Source organism: Larimichthys crocea, chromosome VII, assembly GCF_000972845.2.
Source record: "Larimichthys crocea isolate SSNF chromosome VII, L_crocea_2.0, whole genome shotgun sequence".
In the NCBI taxonomy this organism is placed as follows: Eukaryota; Metazoa; Chordata; class Actinopteri; family Sciaenidae; genus Larimichthys; species Larimichthys crocea.
This window is the reverse complement of record NC_040017.1, coordinates 6,952,042-6,978,839: the sequence shown is the minus strand read 5'-3', so window position 1 is coordinate 6,978,839 and position 26,798 is coordinate 6,952,042. Positions and strand designations below refer to the sequence as shown.

Here is a 26,798-nt window from a genome sequence, read left to right as displayed (position 1 = left end):
CGAATGTAAGTGCAAGGCTAAAGGAAATCAGCACGAATGCAAAGAAAATGCCTACACACTGACTCCAAACCACAAAGTTATTTATATATTGATATTTAATTAGATGACACTTCAATCCTAGTTGGATCTTTGTTGGGTTAAAATAGTTACCACACACATATATACCAATTGTTCATAGGGTTTATGTTGGCAGGTGTGGGCAACCATCCAATACAACCAGGGTGATAAACCTCTCAAAACAATTAACAATTGTCTAAGTACACAACAAAAAAAAATGGTCAGGCATATACAATAAATATGAAATATATATATATGTATATAACAAAATCTCAAATAGGTTAGGTTGGAAAAAATGAAAGTAATATAACTTTAAAGTATTGTACTACATTATGAAAATCATGTTTTTTCTCTTCACCACAGTCTTCAATCAGCTGTATCCACAATATCTAATAATAAATTACAAAATGTTTTAACAAATGTTCTTGAAGAAGTCCTCTTGGTGTCATAGTGAAGTGTTTACATGTAAAAAGTTTCCCTGTGGAAAAGAACCGTATCAATGTCAATGTTTCTGCTCAGCACTATTAACTACAATAACATGCCTATCTGATCAACAGATTAGGCATTGCTATTAACTATCGATGTTTGTAAGGCTGCTTTTCATCAGTAGGTAGTCCTGTTGTTGAATATTTACTGAAATGTAGGTGCAAGGTGATCAAAAGCAGCAAAGGTCAACTTGTAGACCAGAGGGTAAAAGACAAAAAACTGTAACTACTGTAGTACTGTTATTTCAGTATTTTCTTAACAAGGTTTTTCTAATTTGTTTGGAAAAGGTTCTGAAAAAAAGAAAAAATCTGTTTCAGATATGATTTTGCACCCAGTGTGAAAAGGTCCACTATTTAAGAGCGAGACAACTGATTCATATCTTCTTTTATCGATAGGAGTCCCAAATATCAGGAAACTAGTCCCTAACACAAGTTTGTGTGAGTGTATTTAATGAGCTTGAGTGTGTGCATGTCTGCTCAAACAAAGGATTTGGAGTCGGTGTGCATGATTGGCACACAATGCAGATGTGTGGGCAGCAGATGCCATCTGGAGAAAACGGAGTGGGCTGGTAGAGGAAGGGAATGGGGGGGTGTTCAGCCCCACGAAAAAAGACTTTGGCTTGACAGGAAGATAAAGGAAACGATAGGAGTGTAATCAATCAAAAACACTGTGACACACATAAAAGAAGACAAGAGACACAACCCGCCCACTCCCACCCTGTCCCGACCACCATCAAGGTCCGTCATCGTCAGGCCACAAAACGTTTTTGCTATTGGTCGAAAAGATCAAAAGTGGCCCTCCAGGTCCCCTTCTGGCTTTTTAAGGTTGCCAGGCTTGTTGTCAGGGGAGAAAACACAGTCCCTTATCTGGGGATGTAGTTTTGGACAATCAATGTTCAGGGGTAAATTGGCCAATTTCAGAAGAGCACCAGGTGCTTTGTCTGCTTCATTATGCCGATCCAGATACTTCCACAGGAGAGACCATAACCTCACAAAGGCCCAGACTCTCAAAAACCCACACAGATCTCAGACTATTTCTAAATCGTCTTTATTCTTCTTGACCTACCATAATTTCCTGGAGCAATCCAAGATCGGGATTCCATAGTTGACTTTTCAGGTCAGTTATACATAAAATCACTTGGAGTGGCATCTGCAAAGGAAAAAACAAAGCCACACTATGTCTGTAGAAGCATTTGAGACAAAGGCAGGTCTATGCGCAGTGAGATCACCCCTATGAGAAAACTACTAGATGTTTCCTTGTATGGGCAGAAATAAATATATTGTAGCCAAGTCTTGGAAGCCTGAGGTTGGTGTGACTGTTACAAAAAGGCATGGGAACTAGAGTGCATGGGATCTGCCAAATGCGGATGCTAGAGGCTGTAGACAATATTTCCACACAAAGACACATTCATATATATGTATGATGCTGTAATGAGTTGGGTGGAAAAAAGGGCATTCAGATACCTGCCGAGCGTGAAGAAAACATCTTATATCCTGCACTGCCTCACCATCACAAACATGTTTTTGAAGACAAATGAAGCCGCCTAAATTTAAAATTCATGCATGTCTATTTCAATTTTCAAGAGTGTACGTTTCACATAATACCGAGATACTTTTTGGATTCATGTGATGTAAATCTGTTTTGACTTCCCATCTTCAGCCCTGCAGCTGATATGGATCCAATGACTTGGCCAAGGACGCTTTAACAAGGGTACATGTTTTCCAGCTGAATCAACGTCTCTGTAATCTGTGAAAGGCCACATTCCTACCTAAAGCAGACACAATAATATAAAGGTGCTAGTTATGATTGTGGAAACCTATCTGCAGTCGATGACTTCATGACTGTGTGGTCATGCAGAACTCCCTAACCTGCCCACACGGTGACAATCACCTCTGCAGATCGTTGAAAGGTTGCCTGTTTGCCCCAGCAACGGGCCCATCTCATGGGAGCAATAGAAGACCTGTGTAGGAGGACATAAATGAGTGAGAGCACCCTGGGCAAAACCCCAAATCTGAACGCAGCTGGCTTTTCTAAAACATGAACAAAGCAGCCTTTGTTTGAAGGAAAAAAAACTACAGAAGTAACATCAATTCCTGCACATCATTCACCTTTGCAGCTCCACAACACCACCTCCGCTCTGATGGATCTGTGCACATTCCTCCATAAATGCCCATAAAGCCTTGATAATATTAGAATAATTGCAGGTGACAATAATCCAATACAAGCTCACCGCCGATCACAAAACAGGCATTGTCAATTTCACAAAGTGCAATACCATGTAATGTTAGGGAGGTCATGCTCATGCTTGTTATTTAATCCAATTTTGGAGGCAGAACAGGCGTCAGTATCCCCGCTAGGTGGCGACCTTGGTCTGATGCGGCTCACCTTGGACAGCGCTGCGCTTGACTGGAGCCAGACTACATGCAGGATCAGCACAGTGTGACTGCTGAGGAACACAGAGGACAAAAACTGACGCATTGCATTTACGCATATAAATATATAGTTGAGGGCCAGTTTCTATTTTACATTCAAAGTTGAGAAAGCGATGGCAGACTTTATTTCTTAAACAAACTTTAGATTCTGAGCAGTAAACACACTCTGGACAGTAAACACACTCTCACTTCCCATTCATTTCACTGTTGACTAACAGGACATTTCCCCCCGCAGTTTATTTGTGTAATGTCAATCGGTGACTCACAGAGTCATGGTGGATTTTACATCGCCTTTGTACCTGCGTGGCAAATGTCTTGGAGAAATGCCACACTATCACCACCTCATCGCGTCTCTAGTGCCCACTGGTAAATGAGAGAGTGAGTTGTTTGTGTGTGTGTGTGTGTGTGTGTGTGCAGTGGGGGCAGTTAATGATTATTTCCCCCCTCCCCACTCCCCTCCATTACGTTTCCTATATGGATTGACGGGGTCCGCGTCAGAGCGCACAAGAGTGGACCCGCCTACTGGCTGTGGTGCGCTCGTTGCGTCTCTCTCCCCTGTCCGCTTCCAATCCATATTCCACTGGGAAAGAGAGAGAGAGGGAGAGTGAGTGTGTGAGAGAGGGGGTGAGTGAGAAAGAGAGAGAGAGAGAGAGAGAGAGAGGGAGAGAGAGAGAGAGAGAGAGAGCAGGATCTGGGAGAAGAGCAACGAAAGAAAAAGAGGAGAGAAAAACGGAACAACGACACAAATGGCACTCATGGCAGAGATTTTGTTCACGGCCACCTTTCTTGTTTTTGGGATTTCTACATTTGTTTCGCCGGCACGGATATACCCCCCAAATGAAGGTAAGGTTGTTGGAAGAAAAATAACTGCCGCGGACTTCTGACTTCATCCCCGCTCCGTCTCTCCGTCTCTCACCGTGTGTGTGTGTGTGTGTGTGTGTATGTCTGCGCTGCTGAGCCTCACTTCGTGGCCCCTAGTTGCGAGTGCCTGGAGCCGCGATGAGTTTAATGGTGGAAAACACTGACGGTCACATTTACGCAGCGACTTTTGTAGGGTTTTCTGTGAACAAAAACTGGAACGAGAAGTCTCTGTCCAAATGCGCATCTGCTGTTTTGGTCTCGGCTCGGGTTTGGATCATGCCAGCCGCCCGAAAGCTTTTGGGAACAGGAATACTTGTAGCCCCCGATGCGTACTGATCTCTCTGTTAACAGAGAAGGTCAAGCCGATCTCCGGCTCAAAAAGCAGTTTAATATTGCGCAGCATCTACCTTGGCAGACGCGTCTTGTAGAACAAAAATGAAGTACATTTAATGTCAGTGAGAGAGTCGCAAATCCAGCACCCATCCGACTGAACGAGCGGCTGTTTATTTATCAATTTCAGAAATGTTCAGAGAATTATCGGAATGACATAAAAACTAATTCAGAGAGCGAAATTACACCCAATTAAAGAATGATTAGCAGTTATTAACAAATCATTTTCGGTTGTGCTCCAGCAGGTACACGTTTACTGGAAAGCTGCAAAATGTTTAACCTGAGTACGGTTTGACCAACACAAAACAGGAGCTCGGAAGGTTTCGCGAGTTGCCTGCTCGGGGTCCCGGAGCGCAGTGTATCCAGTTTCCAAAATGTTAGGCCCAATACAGCTTATATCCTACTTTCCAGTGCAAACCCTGATAAACAAAGTTTATTTTATTTAAAATAACACCCTGGGATGTGTGGACTCCTGCAGAATTATGTTTTTATTTCTCTGCTCGGCGGTTTGACAAAGTCCACAATGATGCGCCACGGACTGAGTTAACTTAAAAATGAAGAAATGTTTCTGATTTAAAATGGATCAGGCTGTATTGTGCCTAATTATTTATACTGTAGACTTACATAACTGGCATATTTATTCATTTATACTCTGCAGTTTGGCATTGTCACGTCGAAATCAAAACAACCCCCAAAATAGATTTAGATATACTCCGTGCCATTTAATTCAGCCCAGCATATTTTTTGATGAATGTTCCACAGACATAATCTTTGACCTTTTCTCGAGAAAATGTTGTGTCTCTGTCCGTCTGTCTGTCTGTCTGTCTGTCTGTTAGGCGCATTTCAAATGCGTTTTGTTCTTCGGCAAGTTTATCCAGACGGCTCCTCTAATTGATTCCGATCGCACCACACATACTTAAAACAATTATTTTCAAGGCACCGAGGAAACACATTTGTCTTTAGTAGAAAATCTGAACGAAAATCAATCAAGACGTCGCGCGTAAAGCACAGCGGGGAAATACGCAGAACAAAACATTTACAAGTTTATCATTTGTAAGAGCCGATGGCCTCTCGTTTCTTTTCTCTCTCTGCTCTCACATCCATCATGAGGATATTTTTCAATTTGATAAATCGCTTTAACTGTTATTTCTCCTCATTTAGACTTTTTTTTTTAACAACTAATTTTTCTCCCCCTGTGTGATAGATTTAAGTGGATTATACATGCCAGTGCTGATGTTGCATAGATGGACTAAGACTACATGCTCACTTCTGCCATTCTTGTTTTCCAGTCACGTTATTGGACTCCAGATCCGTACAGGGGGAACTGGGATGGGTCGCCAATCCGACAGAAGGAGGGGTGAGTATTGCAAAGAAGTGTCCCCTTGTTAGGACGCATGGTCCCCTATTGAGCAGAAATGGAGAGATAATATCTATTATTGGCAGGAGCTCTGGAGTGGACCGCCAAACAGATACACAGCCCTCTTTGATAAGATTCTGTCCTGTTGAGCCCTTTATGGGAATATCTTTGTTGATGATTTATTGTGCAGCTGTCTGCACTGTAGGGATATTAAACTCAGGGTGAGGATCAAGGCACTATTTCCAGTATCTTACACTAAAATATGAGGAAATTAGAATTTGCCATTATGTTGTGTACAGAGACCCTCTGGAGCTCCCTCCAGGACCCCATGGGGTCCCCGGAATCCACTTTGAGAACCATAGTCTATAGGCAACCCCCCCTCGCCCTCAGCCCCTGCTCCGCTTTCTCCTCGCTCCCCTTCTCTCTAACCACTCTGTAATGGTCAGATGCAGGGGCCGATACTGCAGCGGGCGTCAGGTTTCCTGAATAGATGGCGGATTGAATCGGTCTTTGTGGAGAAACTTTATATCCCTTTCCACCATTGAGTCGAGGAGAGGGAGAGGGAGAGGGACTTGGCAGCTGAGAGAGGGTCCTCTGGAATGGATGAATAAGGGGGAAAGTGCAGTGGGGTTCAGCTCTTGCCGCAGGATGACTGGATCTTGCTATAAACAGCGTGGAGTAGGGTCAACCAAATGCATGATCCTTCGGTCTAATTGGGATATCTACTGTGACTGGTATAAGACAAGGAATGGGTGCTGCAGTTGGGCCTAGAGTGGCCACGGTGTTGTGAGCATTAGAGGGTTAGGGTCATATAGGAAGAACGGAGGAAAGTACTTTTCCTCCATTTGTTCTACTGCCAGAAATGTGCTGATGAGCACAGACGAGCCTTTTAGTGTTTTATGAAAATTAATACAAATTAGCAACAATCATGTCAACTAATGAATACAAACCCAGGGGAGCAGGATTTCACCTCGTGCAGCTGTTGTAGGCTCTGCTCGTCAGCTTACCTCAGTGAACTTGGCCGGTGCTGTGCTCAGGTTCATCCCCATGACCATTTTATCACAAACAAGTGATTGACAGGGTCCTGGCATGCCCGGCAAGTCTGCATTCACCCTCTCATTATGACCAATTGGCTTTATTCTCCCTCGTCACCGCTATCGGGGAAAGGTGCAGCCTTATCTCAGCGCCGCTTGATTTCCACAACAAAAGGGGGGCTGAAGAAGGAGAAAGCAGAGATGGAACAGCAGGGAATGATAGACATTTACTCAAATCATACAGCCACAGCTATGTTTAGCATTATCCAACCCTCCTCTGAGGATATAAGTCTTTAAACCAGATTATTTAAGATAAGGCGTCATATCAAATCTGGCAGCATTATCATCCACTGTCCCATTATGACTTTTTTTTTTTTTTTTAGTTTTCTAAATGTTAGAATCTACAGCAGCCAAAGGCCTGTCTGCTCTTGTTTACAGCACAGCTCAGTCAAAGACTCTATTTAAAACACACGGTGAAAAACCTAAGGGAGCGCACACTGCTTTGAGCCTCTCAAGACATGCTCGTATTTGCTCAACAGTGATCTGTGGAGAGGGGGGAACTTTATCATAAGTAAAACAAACATTCCCTCCTGGCAAAAATAAGCCAGGCTGCGCTGGATAACGTAATCCATGCGCCCCACGTCACCTCCCCCCACCCCCTCTCTTCTGAGTTCATACTAACAACAGCAGTGAACATGTGTGCCTCTGTCTCTCTGTCCCCATCATGTATGCTGATAGAAAGCAGGCACACATTAGATCATTAGCATTGATTCAGAGACCTTTAGTTTTTGCATTCACATAATCCTCCTGTTTTCATTCCTTTACCATAAAGGTCTGTGTGCGTGTGTGTGTGTGTGTGTGTGTGTGTGTGTGTGTGTGTGTGTGTGAGTGTAATTGAACTGTAGGCATTACTGAGGCATAGAACTAATTACAAATTTCATTTCTTGCAGTTGAGGAGAAGCCATGAATATTAATATCTTTAAGATTCTATATTAGGACCTAACAAGTCTATTAGGTGCCATTCATAAAATATGCATTAAGTTTAGCCATCAATTAATTGCTCTGCTGGGACTCAAATATTGACTAATCTTTCTCGCATGCTCTTTTGCACAGTATCTCTCATTCATAGGCAGACTCCCAGTTATATGCGAGAGCATTTAGTTTGCATATTTGTCTGATGTTCTTAACCTTTAACAAGTCTGCCTCGACAATGTTATTGCATTTTCCCGATGTTCTGAATATACTCACACCTAGCTTTGGAGTTCAACATAGGTAAATCATTTGCAGATTGCAATTCAGAGGTTTAAGAATATCCTTGTAACATTTTTAATGTTCTGTTCTTTCCCCAGTGGGAGGAAGTGAGTATTATGGATGAAAAGAACATTCCCATCCGGACGTACCAGGTGTGTAACGTCATGGAGCCAAACCAGAACAACTGGCTCCGCACTGACTGGATCCCCCGAGGCGGTGCCCAGCGCGTCTACATTGAGATCAAGTTCACCCTCCGAGACTGCAACAGCCTCCCCGGGGTCATGGGGACCTGCAAGGAAACCTTCAATCTTTACTACTATGAATCCAACAACGATAAGGAGCGCTACATCCGCGAGAACCAGTTTGGCAAGATCGATACCATCGCTGCAGACGAGAGCTTCACTCAGGTGGACATCGGCGATCGCATCATGAAGCTGAACACAGAGGTCCGGGATGTGGGCGCCTTGACTCGCAAGGGTTTCTATTTGGCCTTCCAGGATGTTGGAGCATGCATTGCACTTGTGTCCGTCAGGGTCTTCTACAAGAAATGTCCTTTAGCGGTGCGTAACTTAGCCCAGTTTCCTGATACCATCACCGGAGCTGATACCTCCTCACTTGTGGAGGTTCGTGGCTCATGCGTGGATAATTCAGAGGAGAAAGAGGTTCCCAAGATGTACTGCGGGGCTGACGGAGAGTGGCTGGTGCCCATTGGGAATTGCCTGTGTAACCCTGGATACGAGGAGCGCAATGCAGAATGTCAAGGTAGTGACACGTAAAGAAGTGACATTTGTCTTGTGTGTTTTTTTCGGGCTCACTTTTTCTCTACTTATAAATCACTCTCTCCCTTCAAACCCTGTCAGCCAATACAGTATCCCGCATATTTATCCCCCCCCCCAATCCCCTTGCTCTGTCTCTTTGTCTTTATCCCCCATGTTTCGTTTTCTTTGTCCTTCCCTCTCCTCCCTCGATTCACCCACCTTGCACTCAGTTGGATTTTTTTTCCCCCTTGCTCTCCCACTCTCTGCAGTCTTCTTTCCAGTGTCTGGTTAGATGATAGAAGCAATGATGATTGTAAATGGAGTAATTAGCGGGCCCACTGGGAGGCGTTGTGCAATGGGATGCATCCCAGGAGAATTGGTGACACTGGGATAGGATGGTAGAGCTCCAACTGGTTCACACTACTGCTGTGTCTTTCACCCCCACTTGTTTTTTCTCATATTCCCAATGGAGGCTGAACCTGCGAAAAAGAGATAGACAGCTTTAGAAGAAGGGAAGGAGAGAGTAAGGGTTTATCATTCCAAGCAGGTATGAGAAGAGTGAAAATACACAGCTGTGAGATGGGGTTGAAATAGTGCTATTTGGTAGGGGAGAATAGCCCTTCGTAGATGATTATTCTCGTCTCAGCTCACTGTGATCCTATACCAGACTGTTTGATGAGGTTTTAAGGTCAGTGCAGAGTGCCTCCTTTTCGCATTTTTTCAAAATCTGGAGCATTATAGAGCATTTGGCCTGTTGGCGTATTCAAAACATTGCTTAGAAATGCCCGTTAGAAAAAAAAAAAAGCCAATAGATCTTTTCAAATTAAAAATTAATTCAAGCTGAGGCTCTTATGGTGAATGTTTTTTTTTGATAGACTCTACAGTATTTTAACATGATCGTTTCTTTGCACTCAGTAGAGTTTAGTGCATTGTGGATAGCATCTCGAAGTATACAGCAGCTGTTTTGTGAATCACATGCAGCACTTTGCCAAGCCAAGGCCCAGTTGTCAGCTGGCCATACGAGCTGATGCCAATTCTGCCACCATGGTTTATTGGTATACCCCACCAGCCACCCACCACCATCACACACAAAAAGCAGCGAGCCACAGCAGTGAGGGGTCAGAGGCTGGGCACGGGTGATTAACAGGGGGACGGACCACTACACCTCTCCTAATTTATGAGGGACCCTTTATCTTGGAGGACTAATTGCACGACAGGCAGACCTTAGGTGATTTAGGGGTACCGCTGGGCTGCTTGGGGGTGGGGAGGCATTAGGGTACAAGTAGTCACAGATGGGTTTGTGTGTGTTTTTGAGTGTGTATTTGTCCCAAAAAGTATCATCTGAGCTGTAAGAATTCTCTTGGAAAGTTGCCCATCTCTCCTGTTGCTGGGTTCAGATGGCTTTGGCCAGGTTTCTATCCCCAGGGTTGGCTTCAAAGAAGCAGAGGGAGATAGGAGGTTGAGGGAAAGAGACCAGAAAGTAGTTAGTTACAGACTTTAGGTAAATCTCCCCTGGATTGGCTTTCTATCATGCTATTTACGATAATAACCTCTCCTATTTCAAATCAGAATGAGAACCCTGATCCTATACTGTGTACCATAACTTCAATTTCCCTGCAACACTGAACAAGACTACCTATCTCTCCTCTTTAATTTCAGCTGAGATAAATAGCTGTTACTCTCCAAAGAAGGCAACAAAGGATTTGGAAACCTTGATTTTATATGACTAATGCAGCCTCTTTGTGTCTGCCAGCCTGGCGGTATTGCTTTTCAAGCCAATACATCCATTTAGTTCACATATCATTGCATCTGCTTTAGTCTGTTTAAGTTTACAGTGCCAATACAACCACTCCAGTCACTCTTAGTGTCAATTATGCTGTTTAGAAAGTTTCTTAACATTTCACTTTCAATTGGAAATTGGATAACGTCTCTTTCTTTACACCGCATGGCTGTTTACGGTGTCAGTGTGGGTCAGATTCAGTGACTGAAGGGTTAAAAGGTGCTGGACACTGTCAGTCTTCAAGTGCGCTGATGAGCTGGTTAATATTCCCCAATGTGACACGCTCTATGGGAGAGGGGCTTCTCTTATATATGACCGTGTTGACCGAGGGACTTCGACAGGAGCTGGTTTGCGGGGAGGGAGGGTGTAGTTGTGGGGTAAGGTGTGTGTGTTAATAGTATTTATTTTTTTTTTTTGTATATTGAAAAGTTTGTAAAAGTGTATGAGAGAGTGTGTCAACCTGCGCTCACACTATGTGTGGCTAGATTTGGTCTAAACCTTTCTTTTTAAATGTTTTCTATGGTGCACACAAGGCCAATTGTGTGTGTGTGTGTGTGTGCGAGTGTGTGTGAGTGTGTGTATTTGCATACTTGTGTGTCTGTGCTTGTCTTGTGTTCGTGCGAGGTTACAAGGGCACCTTGGCCCCTGGTTCCCAGCTCAGGATGAATGGGCTCTCCTCCATCATTGTTTGGGGCAGCAGCGGAGCCGACTGAGGCTGGCCGATGTTTAGTTGGAAGAAAAGGTAGAGGGGGGGCTCACAGGGCACATAGGAGTTGTATTCTCCACCCCTGGCAGAGGTTAAGGGTCACCCCCTTCTGCATCCATCTTACTGCTATGTCTGACAGGGTTGTGGATCCAGGATTGATTAAGACGTCAGAGTTTTGACAGCTGCGGCGGGGGGGTGCGTATGTGCGTCTGTGCTTGAGGTGGGACAAGGGTGGCCCGGGTGTATACCCAGGGCCAAGGCAAGAGGGGCAAACAGGGCACTGAGGGCCAAGGGGCCCCCTGATCTAAGAAGAGGGGGCTCTGTCTGTTTGCATTTGGGATCCCTTTCCCTGTTAACCACCTCCCCCCCGTGCAGTCTATTGGGAGTGGGGGGTCAAGGAGTCCCCTCGCTCCTCATCTGGTGAGGGTGGTTCCTACTGTTGGAGGGGTGGGAGGGAGAGATTAGTGAGAACTATGTATGCCATTATGGGGAAATTATAATTACCGTCACTTTTATAATTTGTTTTTTATTTTAAATTTTTTAGAACATTTGAATGTGCGGCCTGGTGTGTATTTTCAGGAAAACCAACAAGTTGTGTGTGAGTGTGTATTTGCCTTCAAGTTGTAGTTGCTGGCGCGTGTGTGTGTTTGTTGAGGATGTAGCTTGGTTCAGGCGTGAAGGTGACAGACAGATTTGACACTGCAGAATGCTAGTTCATGGTTGAGCTGTTAACTGGCACCCCACAACCTCAATCATCACCAGCACGCACACACACATACACACACAACACTGAGATGAGCAGATCCACAGCAAAAAATAATCATATTAATTTTGCTATCATCGTATTGTGTGTTCTCTAAAAAAAACCTGTTTGCATCTGTGCGTGTGTGTTTTTAGGTAGCCGATTGTGTGATGGGAGCATTTTCTCACCTGAGACCTCCCCCCTTGCCACCCTTTCTATTCCCAGCAGTCTTTGCTGAGCTGGAAACTCTCATTCATGCTGGATTAAGTGGTTTTAGGGATGAAGTTTCTCTGCTGCGCTCGGCTCATTGTGTGCGTGTGTATCTGGGTCTTCCATTCTCTCTCTCCCTCTGTTGACAGTGTTAAATATGCGCTTGGGAGCATCATTCTAAATTCACCACGTAATTCTATTTAGCCCGCTGCTCCCCGATGGCTTTAAGTACACAGACTCAGTCCCTTGCTCTTCCTCTCCCTGCGCTATTTTCCTCCTCCTCCTTCCTCTCTTCTGCGCACACACAAATTAAGTATTTGCATCTTCTTTTTGGCCTGCTCGGTTGCTCACTTGCTTCTTCTGTCCTCCGTCTCCTCGAATTTCCTGATGGCTCTTCATGAGCTTTCTTCCCTCTTTTCATATATCGCTTTCCCCTTTTAATCTCCCTCTATTTTTCTGCTAAGTTTCTGCTCGCAATTTTCACCCGTTCACACTCTTTTTTTCCCCTCCCTCTCTCTCTCTCTCTCTGCTCCGGCCGCCGAGGTGGTTAGTGTTCGTCAGCCTGTCTCTGGTGGCAGCAGCAGGAAGTGGGCTGAATAATGAGATTACCTTCACTGCTGGGAGGGAGGCAGCTCGGAGCAGCACACGGAACATCATCACCCGTCATTGTTCCCACAAACACACATGCAGGCGTAGACACTCACAGACACACACACACAGACATGCACAAGTGAGTGTGTGCACAACCTGAATAATAAAAATCCAGACACATGCAGGGAAGGATGTCTTAGGTGACAAGAACCAATAAGTGCATGTACACACTCACATGTACAGCCATGCATGCGTGCTCATACAAACTTACACACACGTGTAGAAAAAAAAAAAGGCCATGGAGTAATAGACTCAAGTAGACTGGCACATTCATAAATATGTATAGCAGATGCACACACACATGTGTTAGCACACACAGACACACACTCAAAGCTGAGCAGAGTGCAGCAGAATGGAGGTGAATGTACTCATCACTCTCCCTGCCACCAGAGAGGCTCATTTTGTGCTGCTGAATAGAGACGAGGAATCTATTACCAACGGAGAGCAGGAAAGAACAACAGATACAGAAAGAGAGGACAAAATGTCTCATGAGCAATCCCCCTTCCTGCTGAAATAATTGCTTAAAGCATTCACTTTTTTTTTCTTTTTTTTTTATATCTCGCTCTTCTTTAGCTTCACAAATGATGAAAAAAAATCCCGTCAGCACACACAAATCCCCCCTGACTGGATGGAAGAGGGAGAGGTGGGGGTGAGGGTGGTAATTCAGCCGTCATTAACTGAGGTGCTGAAATGTTTTTCCTGGTTGGGCTGCCGTCCGGCCTCAGTGTTTGTTCCCTTTGCAGTTCTCGACACTCATCACCCCTCTCTCTTTCTCCTCGCGGTGCCATGTTTAGGGCAGGAAGCCACCGTCGATCAAGCGTGACTCGAGACTGATGGCTGTAAGGCTCCCTCAGTGTGCAGTGATACGCTGCCACGAATATCCATCTTTAAGTCATTTGTTGAGTTTTTAAAAACTCATTTTTTCCTATGAGAATCAGGCTCCTTTCAAGAATCTTCTGGAGCAATGTGCTTTATTTTGCATAATTTTCAAGGAACTGACACAGGTTTCTGGAAAGTGCCAGAGGCATGTCAAACTTAGTAGAAATAAGAAAAAATGATCCCAGCCTCGACCGTTTTGTGGAAAATAAGATCCAGTGGTAATAGATACTACCAGCTACAAGACTAAATAATACATGCAGATGTAAAGTTTTTATAAACTGCCCACTACGATGCTAGTACATACTGTGTAAAGCAAGTAGGACGCTGTATGGCTTGTAGCATGGATCAAATGTATTTGATTCAACAGCAAGAAGCTGTCAGTGGTGTGAGATGACTGCACTGGAAATGGCAACAAGTGTCATTTAAATCCTTGAAATAATGTACATTGTGAGTTATCTGAAATAAATTAGCATAATAAAAGCTTTTCAAAACCAGAATAAAAAAAAATCTGCTGTTGTATCCCAGCCCCCACAAAGCAGCTTTTGATTTTGTGGTCTAAACGTCATTTACTGGAAAAATGACAAAATGTATGCTTTTATAGATAGAGCTACGGGGCTGGAGAAAAAAAAAAGAGATATATATCGTGGTGAGTGGTGAGACAGATCCAGAAATCTTCTTTAAATGAACGATTAAATCTGTGAAATGATTTCCTCCTGTTTCCAAATGTAAAACTTGCCACAGTTTGTTCCACGGTTGCAGCCTGCAGACTGCACATCCATTGGTGCACGTCAGACACAATAAATAATTCAGTTTCAAATACTGTCACTCTGCTATGAAAACCATGTATCTCCAACGTGTCGACCTTTAATGAGCTAAGGAAAACAGCCTTGTTTAGTGCTTTGTGACGATGCATTTCACAGATAATCTACCGGTTGAAATTATTTTTTCAACCAATAGAGGAACACCTGGTCGTCTTAGTTTAAATCTTAGACAAAATTAGTGGAGATGTGAGGTTTTCATTGGACAGCGAGGATGCACTACTGCAGCATACGATGCAGATTAGCGCACATCGTATATTGAATAGCCTGCTATTGTTAGATGTAGAGGTTACAGGTTACTTCATCTGTGAAGATGGATGTTGTTATAGTGCTACTAGCATGGCTGTCAGCTGGCATCAGGAACATATAGCTGTGGAAGTGTCAAAAAGGGTTTAAGAGGATGATAAAATTTCTCTTTCTCTCTCCTCTCCTCTCTCATCTTTTTGAAAAGCATCCTCTCTTTGAAGCCCGCGATGGGAAGAGGGGGCGATTAAAGCAGTCAGCAAGCAAATTAGCATGTCAAAAGGCCCTGAATCAATACCCCAGCTCTCTACCAACACAACCCTGCAGTCCTTTCACCCCCTCCTTTCTCCCTCTCTCTCCGTCCCTGCCGTTCCCCCATTCCTCCGGCTGTTTCCCTTCTTCTCCCTCCATTTTCTCCTGCACTCCTGCACACTCTCCCTCTTGCTCCCGTGCCCCTTCTTTTTCTCTTTCGCTCACTTTAAAAAATTTCTTCTCCCTCCTTCCTCCAAACCCCCATTTTTCTCCCTCAGCTGACAGATGGGAGAGAGAAGGGGCAGAGTTTGTAAAGGGAGATGGACGGATGTATAGGCAGAGAAAGACGGACAGAGGGAGAAGTGGACAGCGATCAAGTGGGCATGGGTGGACTGTTATGAAAGAGAAAGAGGGCCTCTGCCACCGTCTTTGTGCTTAAAGAGAGGGAGAACGGACCTCCCTCGCCAAGTAGAGCGGAGGAGATGGAGATGAGGAGGCAGGGAGGGAGGTAGAGAGAGAAAAAGAGACAAAAAACACGGGGGGGGAACGTGAAGTGGAAAGAGATTTAGTTCCAGTCTGGCAACCATGCTTTTTCTACACTTCATCCGTCGGTTCACCATTGCACGGAAATCCCTTTGATCTGTACCAATGTGTTACTGATCGCAAGGAATGGGTGTGTGTATGTGTGGACAGACAGAGAGTTTGTGTGTGTCTGAACCATTATCTGTCCTATATTTATTCTGTGCATCTGTCGCAGCAGGCGTATCACATGCTGTATCATAAACTTCTAATAACGTTCCAATTGCGTTGCGCTATCTGAGCCCGGAGACAAAGCAGGCCTGCAGCTCCTCAGATGGACGGCCAACTCCCCCCCCCCCCCCCAGTATGTGACAATAGGAGGCTGATTGCAAACACCTTGAAAATGTTTTTATCTCTCGCTCTCTCTTTCTCTTGCTGATTTCTATCTTAAGCTCCCTCCATCCTGCCGGGGCGATAGTAGGTGGTCTTTTCTTCTCTTTCGTCATCATCCTTTTTCTCAGGGGGCGCAGAGTTCAGTGGCCAAATCAAAGACTGCTCCGTGGCAATCAGTTAGGGGTTATGACAAAAAGCCTTGCAATAAAGAGCCGCTCTGTAATCTGATGTGCCCTGAGACTGGACATAGTGTCCATTTTAATGAGCTGAGATCCCCCTTTTCTAATCATGCTGGTGGAGGGAATGGCACACTGGCTCATTCTCCTTGGAAAAACACACACTTAGAATGTGCGATTTTTATGTAGGAAGAAAAATTGTTGTTGCAAGGACATCTGTCAGTGCATAGTGTTGCGAAGTGGGAGGAGGTATTTCGGGTAGTCCTGTTCATTACCTACATAGACAATGTTAGATGAGTTTGGAGCACTTCCAACGCTTGAATGACCATAAAACTCTTCAGGATGAATCATCGCTACAAAAGACGAACAGCTGCATTAGAAAATATGTGATTCGTTGATTAAGCACAAGCCAAGGCTATAACTAAAACATGTAGTATTGTTGAAAGTATTTGTATGAGAAAACTATGTTTGTCTGTCCACAGAACCATGTTCCTCCAAGAAATCACTGTGCCCGGCTGAGAAAGTCTGGCACATAACACCCTGTAAAACATGTTAATTAGAAAGCATTGGAGGGGCCGGTAGGCAGATTTTGTTACCTTTGGACAGAACCAGGCTGGCTGTTTCCCCCTGCTCCCAGTCGTAATGCTAAAGCCAAGATAACCACCTGCTGGCTCTAGCTTCATATTTAGCATACAAACATGAAAGTGGTATCAAACTTCTGTAACTCACGACAAGAAAAGCGAATCAGCACATTCCCCAAAACGCTGAACTATTCCCTTGAAAGAAATCTTTCAAATGGGAATTTACATTGGCAGCTCTTTTGCTCATTTTACATAATCCTTAACACACATACGCAAATTTATCCCTTGTTTCAGCCCACAACCAGAGGATCAGGTGCCTGACGTCTTGCTGCGAATACATGTGTATGCACACAGGCATGCAAACTATATGTGTATCAAACACACCATGGGGTTGCCTGTGTGGTGCAACCTCTCTGTGGGAGTGCTGAAATGTAATTTGGGGATGTGGAGGTCTCGCCACACTGGAGGGAGCTGAAGCTGTAGATCTCCAGCCAAAGGCAGAGGTGTGTCCGTGCTAGGGCACGTCTTTGGGATTAGAAACCTTGATCCCCCCCTGATCCGCAGCGAGCTGTCAAATACTGCTGGAAGGCGAGGAAGAAAAAAAAGAAGAAGACGTGATCCCTTGAAAGGAGGAATATGAGGGGAAGAAGAGAGATGAAGAGAGAGAAAAAGACGAGGAGGATAAAGAATGAGAGAGAGGAAGTGACGGGAAATGAAACAGAGGCACGTAGACATCCAAATAGAGCACATGAATGTGTGTGACAGAGGGAGTGTGTGTGGAGTGGAGAGGGAAAGATGAATTGACTCCTGTCTAGTGGGCCTGATAAACGACTGGAGATGTGAAAGGTGAAGTGGGGGGTGTATGGGTACAGACGGTGATTGCTCTTTGAACAAGCCCAGTGTGGTCGTGTCACAACCTCTGGCAGCTGCGGTTGATATTACCGTCAATATCAAAGCCCATGTGTATTACAGGGTTGGTTCATCTGGCTTGGAACTACTTTCTACTGAAGAAATAGTCCCTGTGAAAACTGTTTATAGCATAAAGGGAAGGGGATAATCTTTTAAGTGATTTAAGTAAGACGAACTACGTGTTGTTGCAATATATATCCTTTGTGTTTGGTGTGTAGAGAGAATAAAGGAAGTCATGAACACATTCCTGGCAGGTCTGCAGGGCACCGGGCGCTGCTTGAATCACAGACAAAGCTGCCAAATATGGAGCATCACCCTAAGTGGTGAAAGAAACCATAAAGATAAGGAGAGATACGAGGAAAGGCAGGAAGAGCGCAGTAGACATACTTGGAGTGAAAGAAGGCGAAGAGTCCAAGAAATACAAAAACATAACCCAGAAACTCGATTCTCTGGCCCTCTTCCAGTAGTGCCCACACACTTACTTCAAAGCTAGCTGTGCATTTGAATCTTTGTTTGCCTCTTCCCATCATCGCCGTGCCTGCGTGTCTGTCCTCACATCAAAGCTAAAGCTAAAACGTTACACATTAGCAGAGTAACCCAGTCTAAGCAGCAGCCATTAACCCCAGGCTCCTGTTACACACCCTGTAGCACCCCCTGCAAGGCCAGGTTCAACTAGCCCCGGGGTTAGGGAGGGCAACGCATGCAGCCAACGGCAAAGTTTGTGGACACACACACACATATGCTATTAACTTTGGAATGCACACACACATTATGCAAAGCCATACCATGCGAACAGAAGCTGATGTAGTTTCAAGTTGAAGTGGTGGTGGAGGGGGTATCACTTCCATGACAGCATTGACCTCAATGCTGTTTTGAGAGAGAGAGAGAGAGAGAGAGGAGGGGAAAGTGGTCTAGAGAGAGTGAGGCCTGAGTGACACCAGGAGAGGTCAAAGGTTAAAGCAGTGACAGCCACAGTGAAGACCAGCAGACCGTCATTGGGCTGACATGAGCTGTTGAGGAACTAGTGACCCAGGAAAGTTTTTATGTACCCTGACACACACACACACACACACACGGTGCATATAACTGCACGTCTTCCCACACACAATGCAGTGATACGATGGCGCACACGGTTTTCTCAGGGACACACACCCTCGCGCGCACACACACATGCACAATAGAAGGTGCTTTGAGGCCCCAGACAGGCTGTCGTCTGGGAGCTACAAGTAGATTACCTAAACAAACAACCTAAAAATACCTTCCTTTTCACTCATACGTTGACCCTTCCCAACCCCTCCTCATAATCCACCACGCTGCTTCTGAGAAAGCGACAAGGTTGATGTTAAATTTGCCCCAGAGACCACAGACGACTGGGTAATTAAAGTTTTTGCATGCGGACTTAAGTGTTGACACGTGTGTTCACTCCGAGGATCTGAGGTGTGTTTGAATGTGCTTCGCTTTTTGATTTGACTTGAGTGCAGGGCTGTAGAAGAGCCACCAAAACTCAATTTAAACCAGCTTTCGTGGTCAATAGCCACATCCATGCATGAGTTGCTGTGGGCCTGCCCCATTTTTTCTCTATGCTAAAGGTTAAATAACATATAATTCTAGTTGTCTTTTAAATAATCCCCAACTGAAGGCGGCTGTGTACCTGTTTTGTTTCCATATTTATCTGAATACCAGGCCATGTGATAAGGTATATTTGAGACAGCTTTGCATATAACTATTTTCTAGCACCATTGTAGCCACCTGAGGTCGCACCCCTGTGGAAAGCTGGTCAGAAAGGGTGGGAATATTTGAGAGGCTTTTTATAGCGGGGTGATTAACAGAATTGATCAAATTACAGACACTAAATGTTGCTAAATTAACTTCAAAATCTTCACTTAATTAATTATTAATCTGGGTTAAGGTTTAGAAACAGTTTATAGGTAAAAACTTTAGCACAGGATGATATTATGATATTATATTATGATATACTGTTTATTACAGCACTCAAATTAGCTCAAAACTTCTTTTGAATCTTGCATCACAAAAAATATAATATGATACTGATATATGACGTAAGCTATGCAACCATGGCTAAAAGTACAATTAACACGTATTAACTTGACAAAACTATTGTATTCTCAGTCTTGCATTCTGGGGAATTTTCAGTGATTTGTTATGTATTTGTCCTACAGAGTGACACGTGGTTTACACTTGTTTACAGATTTGGATATAAGGCCCCATTGAGACTGCTTCCCTATCGCTTCCTCTTCCCCTTCACCTATTCTTGGTGTGTGTTTGTGTGTGTTCTCCATACACATCCTCCCTTTTCCTGCCCCATTCTCTTTGCCTCACCGCGAGTAGAATAGTTTGGCTCTCCCGATTGTTTAGCGGTGTGCGCCGATGTGAGTGTCCCCTCGCACAACAACATTAGCATACTCCCCCACCTCCCACCTCTCTTTTTTCATAACTGAATTGAAATGCAGCTCTTTTCATCGTAAACAATGTAACGGAAAACATGCTAGATACAGTGCCTGCTCACACACACACATATGCAGACGCACACACATGTCCAACATTAGACTCCGGCCCCTGGAGACCTTGGGGAAATCGGACCAAGACAATACCTTGACTGAGTTTGTTTACCTCTTGTCGTCCCTGCTGTGCTTGTGTCCTCTGTGCTTACCTTTGGTGAATGTGTGTGTGTGTGTGTGTGTATTTGCATGCATGTTCGCATGGCATTGCGAAGTGCATCCACGTAGTCCAGAGGGCTTTTGAAGGGCTTATTGTGCATACCTGAGAGCGTGCAGGTGTGCAGAGGTTTATAAGCCTCTGCTTGTGTATATATATCTCTGTCTTGTTTGCCTTGAATTATACTCCATTACCCACCTGCTGTGCAAATCTTATGTCACAAAAGGTCCTTAGTGGGTTTGGCGCTATGCCCGGCTTTGGGTGGTGCCACCCTTGCGGACCTGGCATGTGTGCAAAAGTGGAATCTGAGTGGCCCCCACCCCAACGTAGCCAAGTCAAACAGTGTTCCACCAAACAAAGATGGATCTGTTTGCTGCCTGTAGCTCCCCCTGTTCTGTCCATTTCCTTCTTTTTAGTGTCTCATTCTTTCCCTCACATTCACCTTCAGTACCCCGGTCTCTTTTCTAAGGAGTGGTCTCCTGCATTCTGAAGTGGCTGGGTGGAATACTTTAGATTTTTGCGATATAACCATTGTGCTAATATTCCACCTTAAGGCCAGGCGAGAGGAATTAGGGGGGAAGTTGAGGCCTACGTGTCAATAAGAACGCAGAGATCTTGACCCCAGGAAGTCTTCAGAACAATAATTCAAGTTTTCACGATTATGCAGTCCAAACAGGAACAATACAGGTGGCACCACAGTGCATTCTTGCTCCGTATTGGAGCAGGAAGTGGTTCGTTAATATTAACAGAAACTTTGTTGTTAGGCTTTCATTGGGAAACTAAAAACAGTTCCGAACATATAAAATACTGCAAATTAACACATTGATGAACTATGATGTTGAATTTGAATCAAATTGCAAGAAATCAGCTTAAAGTGAGAGTTGATTGCCCTGAAGTTCTTTGATGGCTTTGTTAACATTACCATTTTTGGCTCTCAGGCTTTACTTTTGTTGTAGTTTTCATGTTTTGCAGCGTGCTTTGCTCTTCTACTCCTTTGGCTGGTGCCCCTATGTGTCAGGTACAGACATTTTAATTAGGGCAGTGTCGTGGGTGGCTCTTATATGATGGATTGGCGCTGCTGAAAAAAAATAAAGTTATAAATCATTCGGCATTTGACAGACAAACTGCTAGAAACCCCTGTCAACCTGGCACCGGCCACCATTAGCAAAAGCTGCAGTGATTGTCAGCGAGGTTGGCTTGTGTGTTATTAACATCATTAGCCTCGCTGCCTTTTGTTCTTAGCCTTCATTAACACCAGTAAGGATGTCAGCCCAGATGTCACTAGCCGACTTTTTTATCGGTTTTGCATTTTAAAGGATGGTACCGCTCGTACGGGACCTTTCCCCCTGTAGGTCAAGGTCAAGATGTGTGACGAGTGTATATCATCAATCATGATGATCAGTTTCAGTGGCCGTGTGTCCCTCATCCATCACGCTGATGGGTTCCGCCGGCCGTGTGGCTGTGTGTCGCCGTCAGGGCCGGAGGTAATTAATAACCCCACAGTGACGGAATTAATGAGTTAACCTGCTCCACTCTCCTGCTGTTCCAGTGACAGATGCTAACGGTCAGCAGCTAGTTATCCCTGCTAATATGCCAGTGGCTCAGGTGTATTGATGTGGATGTTTTTTTATTATCTGTATCCATGTCTGGTTGGAATAAGACAGTATATCCACCCAGGAGTGAATGTTGTTGTTGTTGTTTTTTTTAAATCCAGCTCAGGACTGCTGCCAGGGGGTGCACAAAGCAGGAGTCTCACTGGAGCAACAAACTGCTTTCCACAGGGAGAAAAAGAGAGAGAGAGAGAGAAAAAAAGAGAAGAGACACAAAGGCAGAGGGATATGTCAGAGAGGCAGGTTGAATAGAGATCGCTGGCTCCTCAAGGTGCAGGAGAAGGAGAGACTCTCCTTGCCCTCAGGTCCTGAAAGATGATCGCTTGGTTTTTTGAAAGAGCAGCTTTGTGAGGACGCCTCAGACTGCTCCTCTGAAGAGCGCTCACTGTCTGTTATGACTAAAAAAGACCGACTGAGTTTTCATCACCCAAAGAAGATAAAACGCGGCCTTGAAAGGAGGGAAAATGCTGTAGTTTAAACTTAATTCTCTTTTTTGATTATAAGAGAGCCGATTGTTCTGCCTGGGCAGGCCTAGTTATAGTGAGCCGTGTGCTGGGTGTTATATTCCTGGGGCTTTTGGAAGGCTATTGTAGCGCAAGTTTGCTCTCATGCTTTCAGTCCCCAGTGTATTGGATACTTTTGTTGTGTAGGCTGTAGAATAGCTTGCCTATCAGGCTTTGCATGCGGGTCACTCAAGGTGGGCTGCAGTGGGTGGATATGTGGGTAGATGTGGTTTTATTTGGCCGCGGTATAGGGAGCATCTATGGCTGTTAAAAGCCTGGCGTGTAGGTTGTTACCACTCAGAGGAAAACTTAGCTGGGCTTTAGTTGGCTCGCGTGTGGGTAGCTATCATTGTATCATTAGCTTTTGTACACAGCTATTTTTTGCAGATGGCTGCGTCGATGGTTTTGTCTCGAACAGAAGTTCCCGTTTTCCCCTCCCCTCACGCGGTGCGACCAATTCAGCCAGCAGAATCCCCACCACACGGACAAAACTACTCATTAACTCCCACAATCCTCTCCCTCCACCCTCATTGCCCCCTTTCCTCCAAACGTGCTTTTAGCTTAGAGACAACAGGGATGGGGATGGGGCGGGGGAAAGACTGACAAAAGGGAAAAAAAGACTAAAGCCAGAGAGGAGGATTGAATGAGTGAAAGAGCTGCTGGGGGAGAAAAGGGGGGAAGAATGCGATGTCCTGGTCTATGAGGGATTCCATTTTTTGCCTTTCCAGAATGGAACAGTAAGTCACCAGTCTCTTTGTCTGCCTTTGATCTCTCAGCTCAGGGATTTGGCACCTGACAAACCCCTCTCTGTCTGAAAGGAGGCCTGCCGAGAGAAAGCCTAGGAGAGTGGGAGAGAGATAGAGGGCGAAGGAGAGTTTAGAAATAATATAGGGGAGTTAGAGAGCGACTGGCCGAAAAAAAAGGAGACAGTATAAAAAAGATAGGGTGGAAAAAAATTGGGTTAGCTCTATGAGAGGATATGATGAGAGCTTCTCAGCTCAGATCTCATAAAAACTAAATACATGTGTGTTCATGTGTGTCTGTATTTGCATCTGCGTGTGGGTTTGCCATGGTTGGTCCGGACAGTGATAAATCCAACAAGTCTTAAGGGAGATTCCTCTCTGAAGCCACGGTCTCTTGGACCACCCACTACTGCGGTCTCTTCCTTGACACACACACACACACCCACACACACTCACACACACACACACTCACACTCCTAATAGGAAGCAAATTCCCCAGCTTAACTTGGATATCGACTTCTCTTTTCCCTTGACTGTTCCTTTCTGCAGGGCAGTAGCTGCTATAAACAAGCCCTCATATGTTGACATCACTTTTTCAAACATCATTTCTGAAACGCAGAAGTTTCAAACCCCAGATTGAGATGCCAGAGCATGTCTATGGCAAACAGGGATTTGGAGTTGTGGGGAGTCTTGGGTCAGCCTGGGACAGCTTCATAATTGATGAGCGAAAAACTCATCAACCGTGCACAGTTTGAGGTAGTCTGCTCTTAGCTTGTGTCTCTTTAAAGAGGGTCAGATCCAAAAGGCTGTGAAGCATAGGACTCAATTAACTCTCTCTCCAGCTTTTAGTGATGGGGCACTGTCTCAAACAGTTGGTTGACCCCACTCTCAACTCAAGACACTTTCCTGGTCAGCGCACACGTACAAACCCTAACAGCAACCTTTGTGTTTTTGGTCACCTGAAGCGGTCACAGCCTCTTAAACAATACCCCCAAATCCCAGTGTCCTTCTGTCTCTAATGATGAGACTAGGCGTTGAAAGATTGCTATAAAGATAGAGAGATAACACAAAGCGCCTCCCGACTTAATCTTTTGAAGAAAAGAAACGGAGGCTTCACGCACCCCTGCAGGCTACAATCAAAGGGACCCTTAGCTTAGCGTTAGCGAGTGAAGCGGCAGGGATTTAGTCCTGATTGACTGAGTGGGAACGGGGGAAAATAATGGCTCGGCAGGTAGCAGCTATCCCGGCTCGGCTAATGCCACGCTACGCTGATTCAGCTGCAAGAGAAAAGCGGCTGTGGGGCAAAGAGTCTGACTTTATTACGCCTCCAAGAGAGGGTTTTCCCAGTATTTTAGGGGGTTTGTGGATTTCCTTTTCTGTGTGTATGTGTGAGCGTGTCGGGCGGTTGGTGGAATGTGTGTTTTTGTTGGAGGATGGACTTCCTCCTTGCTGCGGTGCATGTGGATAGACACTGATTTGATTTCTAGTGTGGTGAACACATGTGGGAGTTTGTTTATGTGACTGTTCTTTTGTATGTATGATCCCCTGATGTATTTATGACTGTGGCATTGAAATCCATGCCTTTCAAAATGCACTTTTAGATCTGGGTTTTGCATATGCTTGTGAAGACGGCGAGACGCAATGTGTTTTTATGTGTGTGTGTGTGTGCAGGGGGGGGATCGCTTTACCCCTGCAGAGTATAAGTGTGTAATTATCTGATTTATACAGGGTATGAATTTACCCATCTGTCTCCAATGGGTCTTTTTACATCATAACAAGACAGACAGACACACACACAGGAACAGTCGCACACACCACCCACTCTACCAAAACCCAAACCACTGACCCTCCGGCCCCAATACCATTCACCGCCCACTGCCAAGCACACGGCAGCCTCATTGATTGACAGGTTATTTGGTCCAATCGGTGTCACGACTGTCTGCGCCGCACCTCTCAGAGAATTGTTCTTTTGTCCTCCTCTTCTGGTTCAGCGCTCAGAGGGTGAAATGTAACCCCGCTAGGCTTCCCCGGCCATTATAGAAACGGATAGATGAGGGAGAAACTCCTTGAAACACGAGCCCTCCAATCAAACTGTCACTCAAAAGAAAGGCGAGCACTGTCGCCAAAAGTAAGAAAAGTGTCACTTAGGTTACCATTTCAGACTGAGGTGTGTGTGCGTAGGTGTCTGTGTATGTGGGTGTCAGGCCTCACAGAGTGAAAACAGCCTTGTGAGAGTAACAGAGCTCCTGCCGTGCCAAGCGTGGTGGCATTTGTTTGTTAAATGGTCTGAAATGCCAATGGCTCTGGTTTCATTGTGGCTTCAAATCTTGCCAATAGAGCATAGCTTAAATTTGTGAGAAAGACAAGAGGTAGTTATTTGATCTTCCCTTTTTTGTCAGAGGAAATAGCGCCCTTTACTCCTGTTCTGTTGTTTTTGATAATAGAATGGAGGTTCGTGAGAAAGGGGAAGAAAAGATTGAAGATGGAAAATGAAGACAAAGGCAGGGAGGATTGGGGAAAGAAGCAGAAGCCTGAAGGCAACATATTGTTTTCTTGCTGCTAATTGGGGGGGAAATGGGCATGATCACAGAGTTCTCGTCTTCTCTTCCATTGGGAAACAATTATATGATGTCAAGTGCAATGCTATGGCAACATCCCCTTTATTGCCAAAACAACTTTGTTTATGATACTTATTCTGGACGTAGGATCCAAATCGATTTTTATCAGAGATGGCAGCCTTGGTTTCTTGCTCAGCCACTTTGGACTAAACTACTTGCTTCATGGTCCTCAGAGGATGCATCCCTATGACTGATTCAGTGACTTTCCATATAGTGCTACCAGCAGGCAATGAGCAAAAGACCCTGACCCCAACCCTAACCCTAACACACCCAAAGCTAAGATGGTTAGAACTATATTAAACCTGCTAAACAACATTATTATCTTTGTGCGCATATTTGCATGCTGATGTTAGCATTTAGCTCAAAGCACCAGTGCCTAAGTATACAGCTGCTAGCTTCTGTCTAGCATCAAATAGCTTTATATCATATTTCAGTTTAAAGCAATACCCAGCCTATGTTGCACGTTGACGTCACATCTAACCAGACCTCCGCTGTGTCCTTGTCTTCTTTCAGCCTGTAAGATCGGTTACTACCGTGCTCTGGCCACCGATGGCTCCTGTTCCAAGTGTCCGCTCCACAGCTACTCCGTCAGGGAGGGATCCACCTCCTGCGTCTGCGACAAGGGATACTTCCGCTCTGAAACAGACCCGGCGTCCATGCCCTGCAGCCGTAAGTACAACCACATGTAATGCATACTGTACAGTGTAATACATAAGTTATATTTGACCAGGAAGCCGTGACAGGCTGTGATTTACGGTGATTCACAAACAATCTCACTAAGCATGCTGCTGTATACTTTATTAGTAACCTGATACTGTTATGGAAAGAACACCTAACACATAAACAGAGTGCTTTTGCCTAAACATGGTCATGGATTCTGTCTGTCTCTCTGTCTCTGTCTCTGTCTCTCTCTCTCTCTCTCTCTCTCTCTTTCTCTCTAATGCAATGTCAACCCAAATTACCCCCTCGCACACAGACAGTCTTTCTGCACACAAATAAAGCAGGCGGCTGCTGGTTTAATAGGTGTCTTTTGATTCCAGGTGGTACTTAGTGATCAGTCATGGTGACAGAGAACTAATGAGGGTATAAACCGCTGCATCCCCGATTCAGTCTTCCGCGGAGAGACTGCAAAAGAGCAGACGAGGGCGAGAACGATAGAGAAA

General features: G+C 44.9%; 1 protein-coding gene across 4 annotated transcripts in view; it reads left to right on the top strand.

The window, feature by feature from the left end:
* Positions 1-3,471: 3,471 nt before the first annotated feature.
* epha4l (eph receptor A4, like) overlaps positions 3,472-26,798 on the top strand; it is a 52,571-nt gene continuing 29,244 nt past the window's right edge. For 2 of the 4 annotated variants that reach the window (XM_019256266.2, XM_019256265.2), the window contains exons 1-4: positions 3,473-3,818; positions 5,516-5,583; positions 7,967-8,630; positions 26,149-26,304. In XM_019256266.2, coding sequence (XP_019111811.1) covers positions 3,722-3,818; positions 5,516-5,583; positions 7,967-8,630; positions 26,149-26,304 — 985 coding nt within the window. In that variant the 5' untranslated portion in view covers positions 3,473-3,721. Of the gene's footprint in view, positions 3,819-5,515; positions 5,584-7,966; positions 8,631-26,148; positions 26,305-26,798 lie in introns of all 4 variants that reach the window. The other 2 variants (XM_019256267.2, XM_010731388.3) reach the window with 2 other exon arrangements.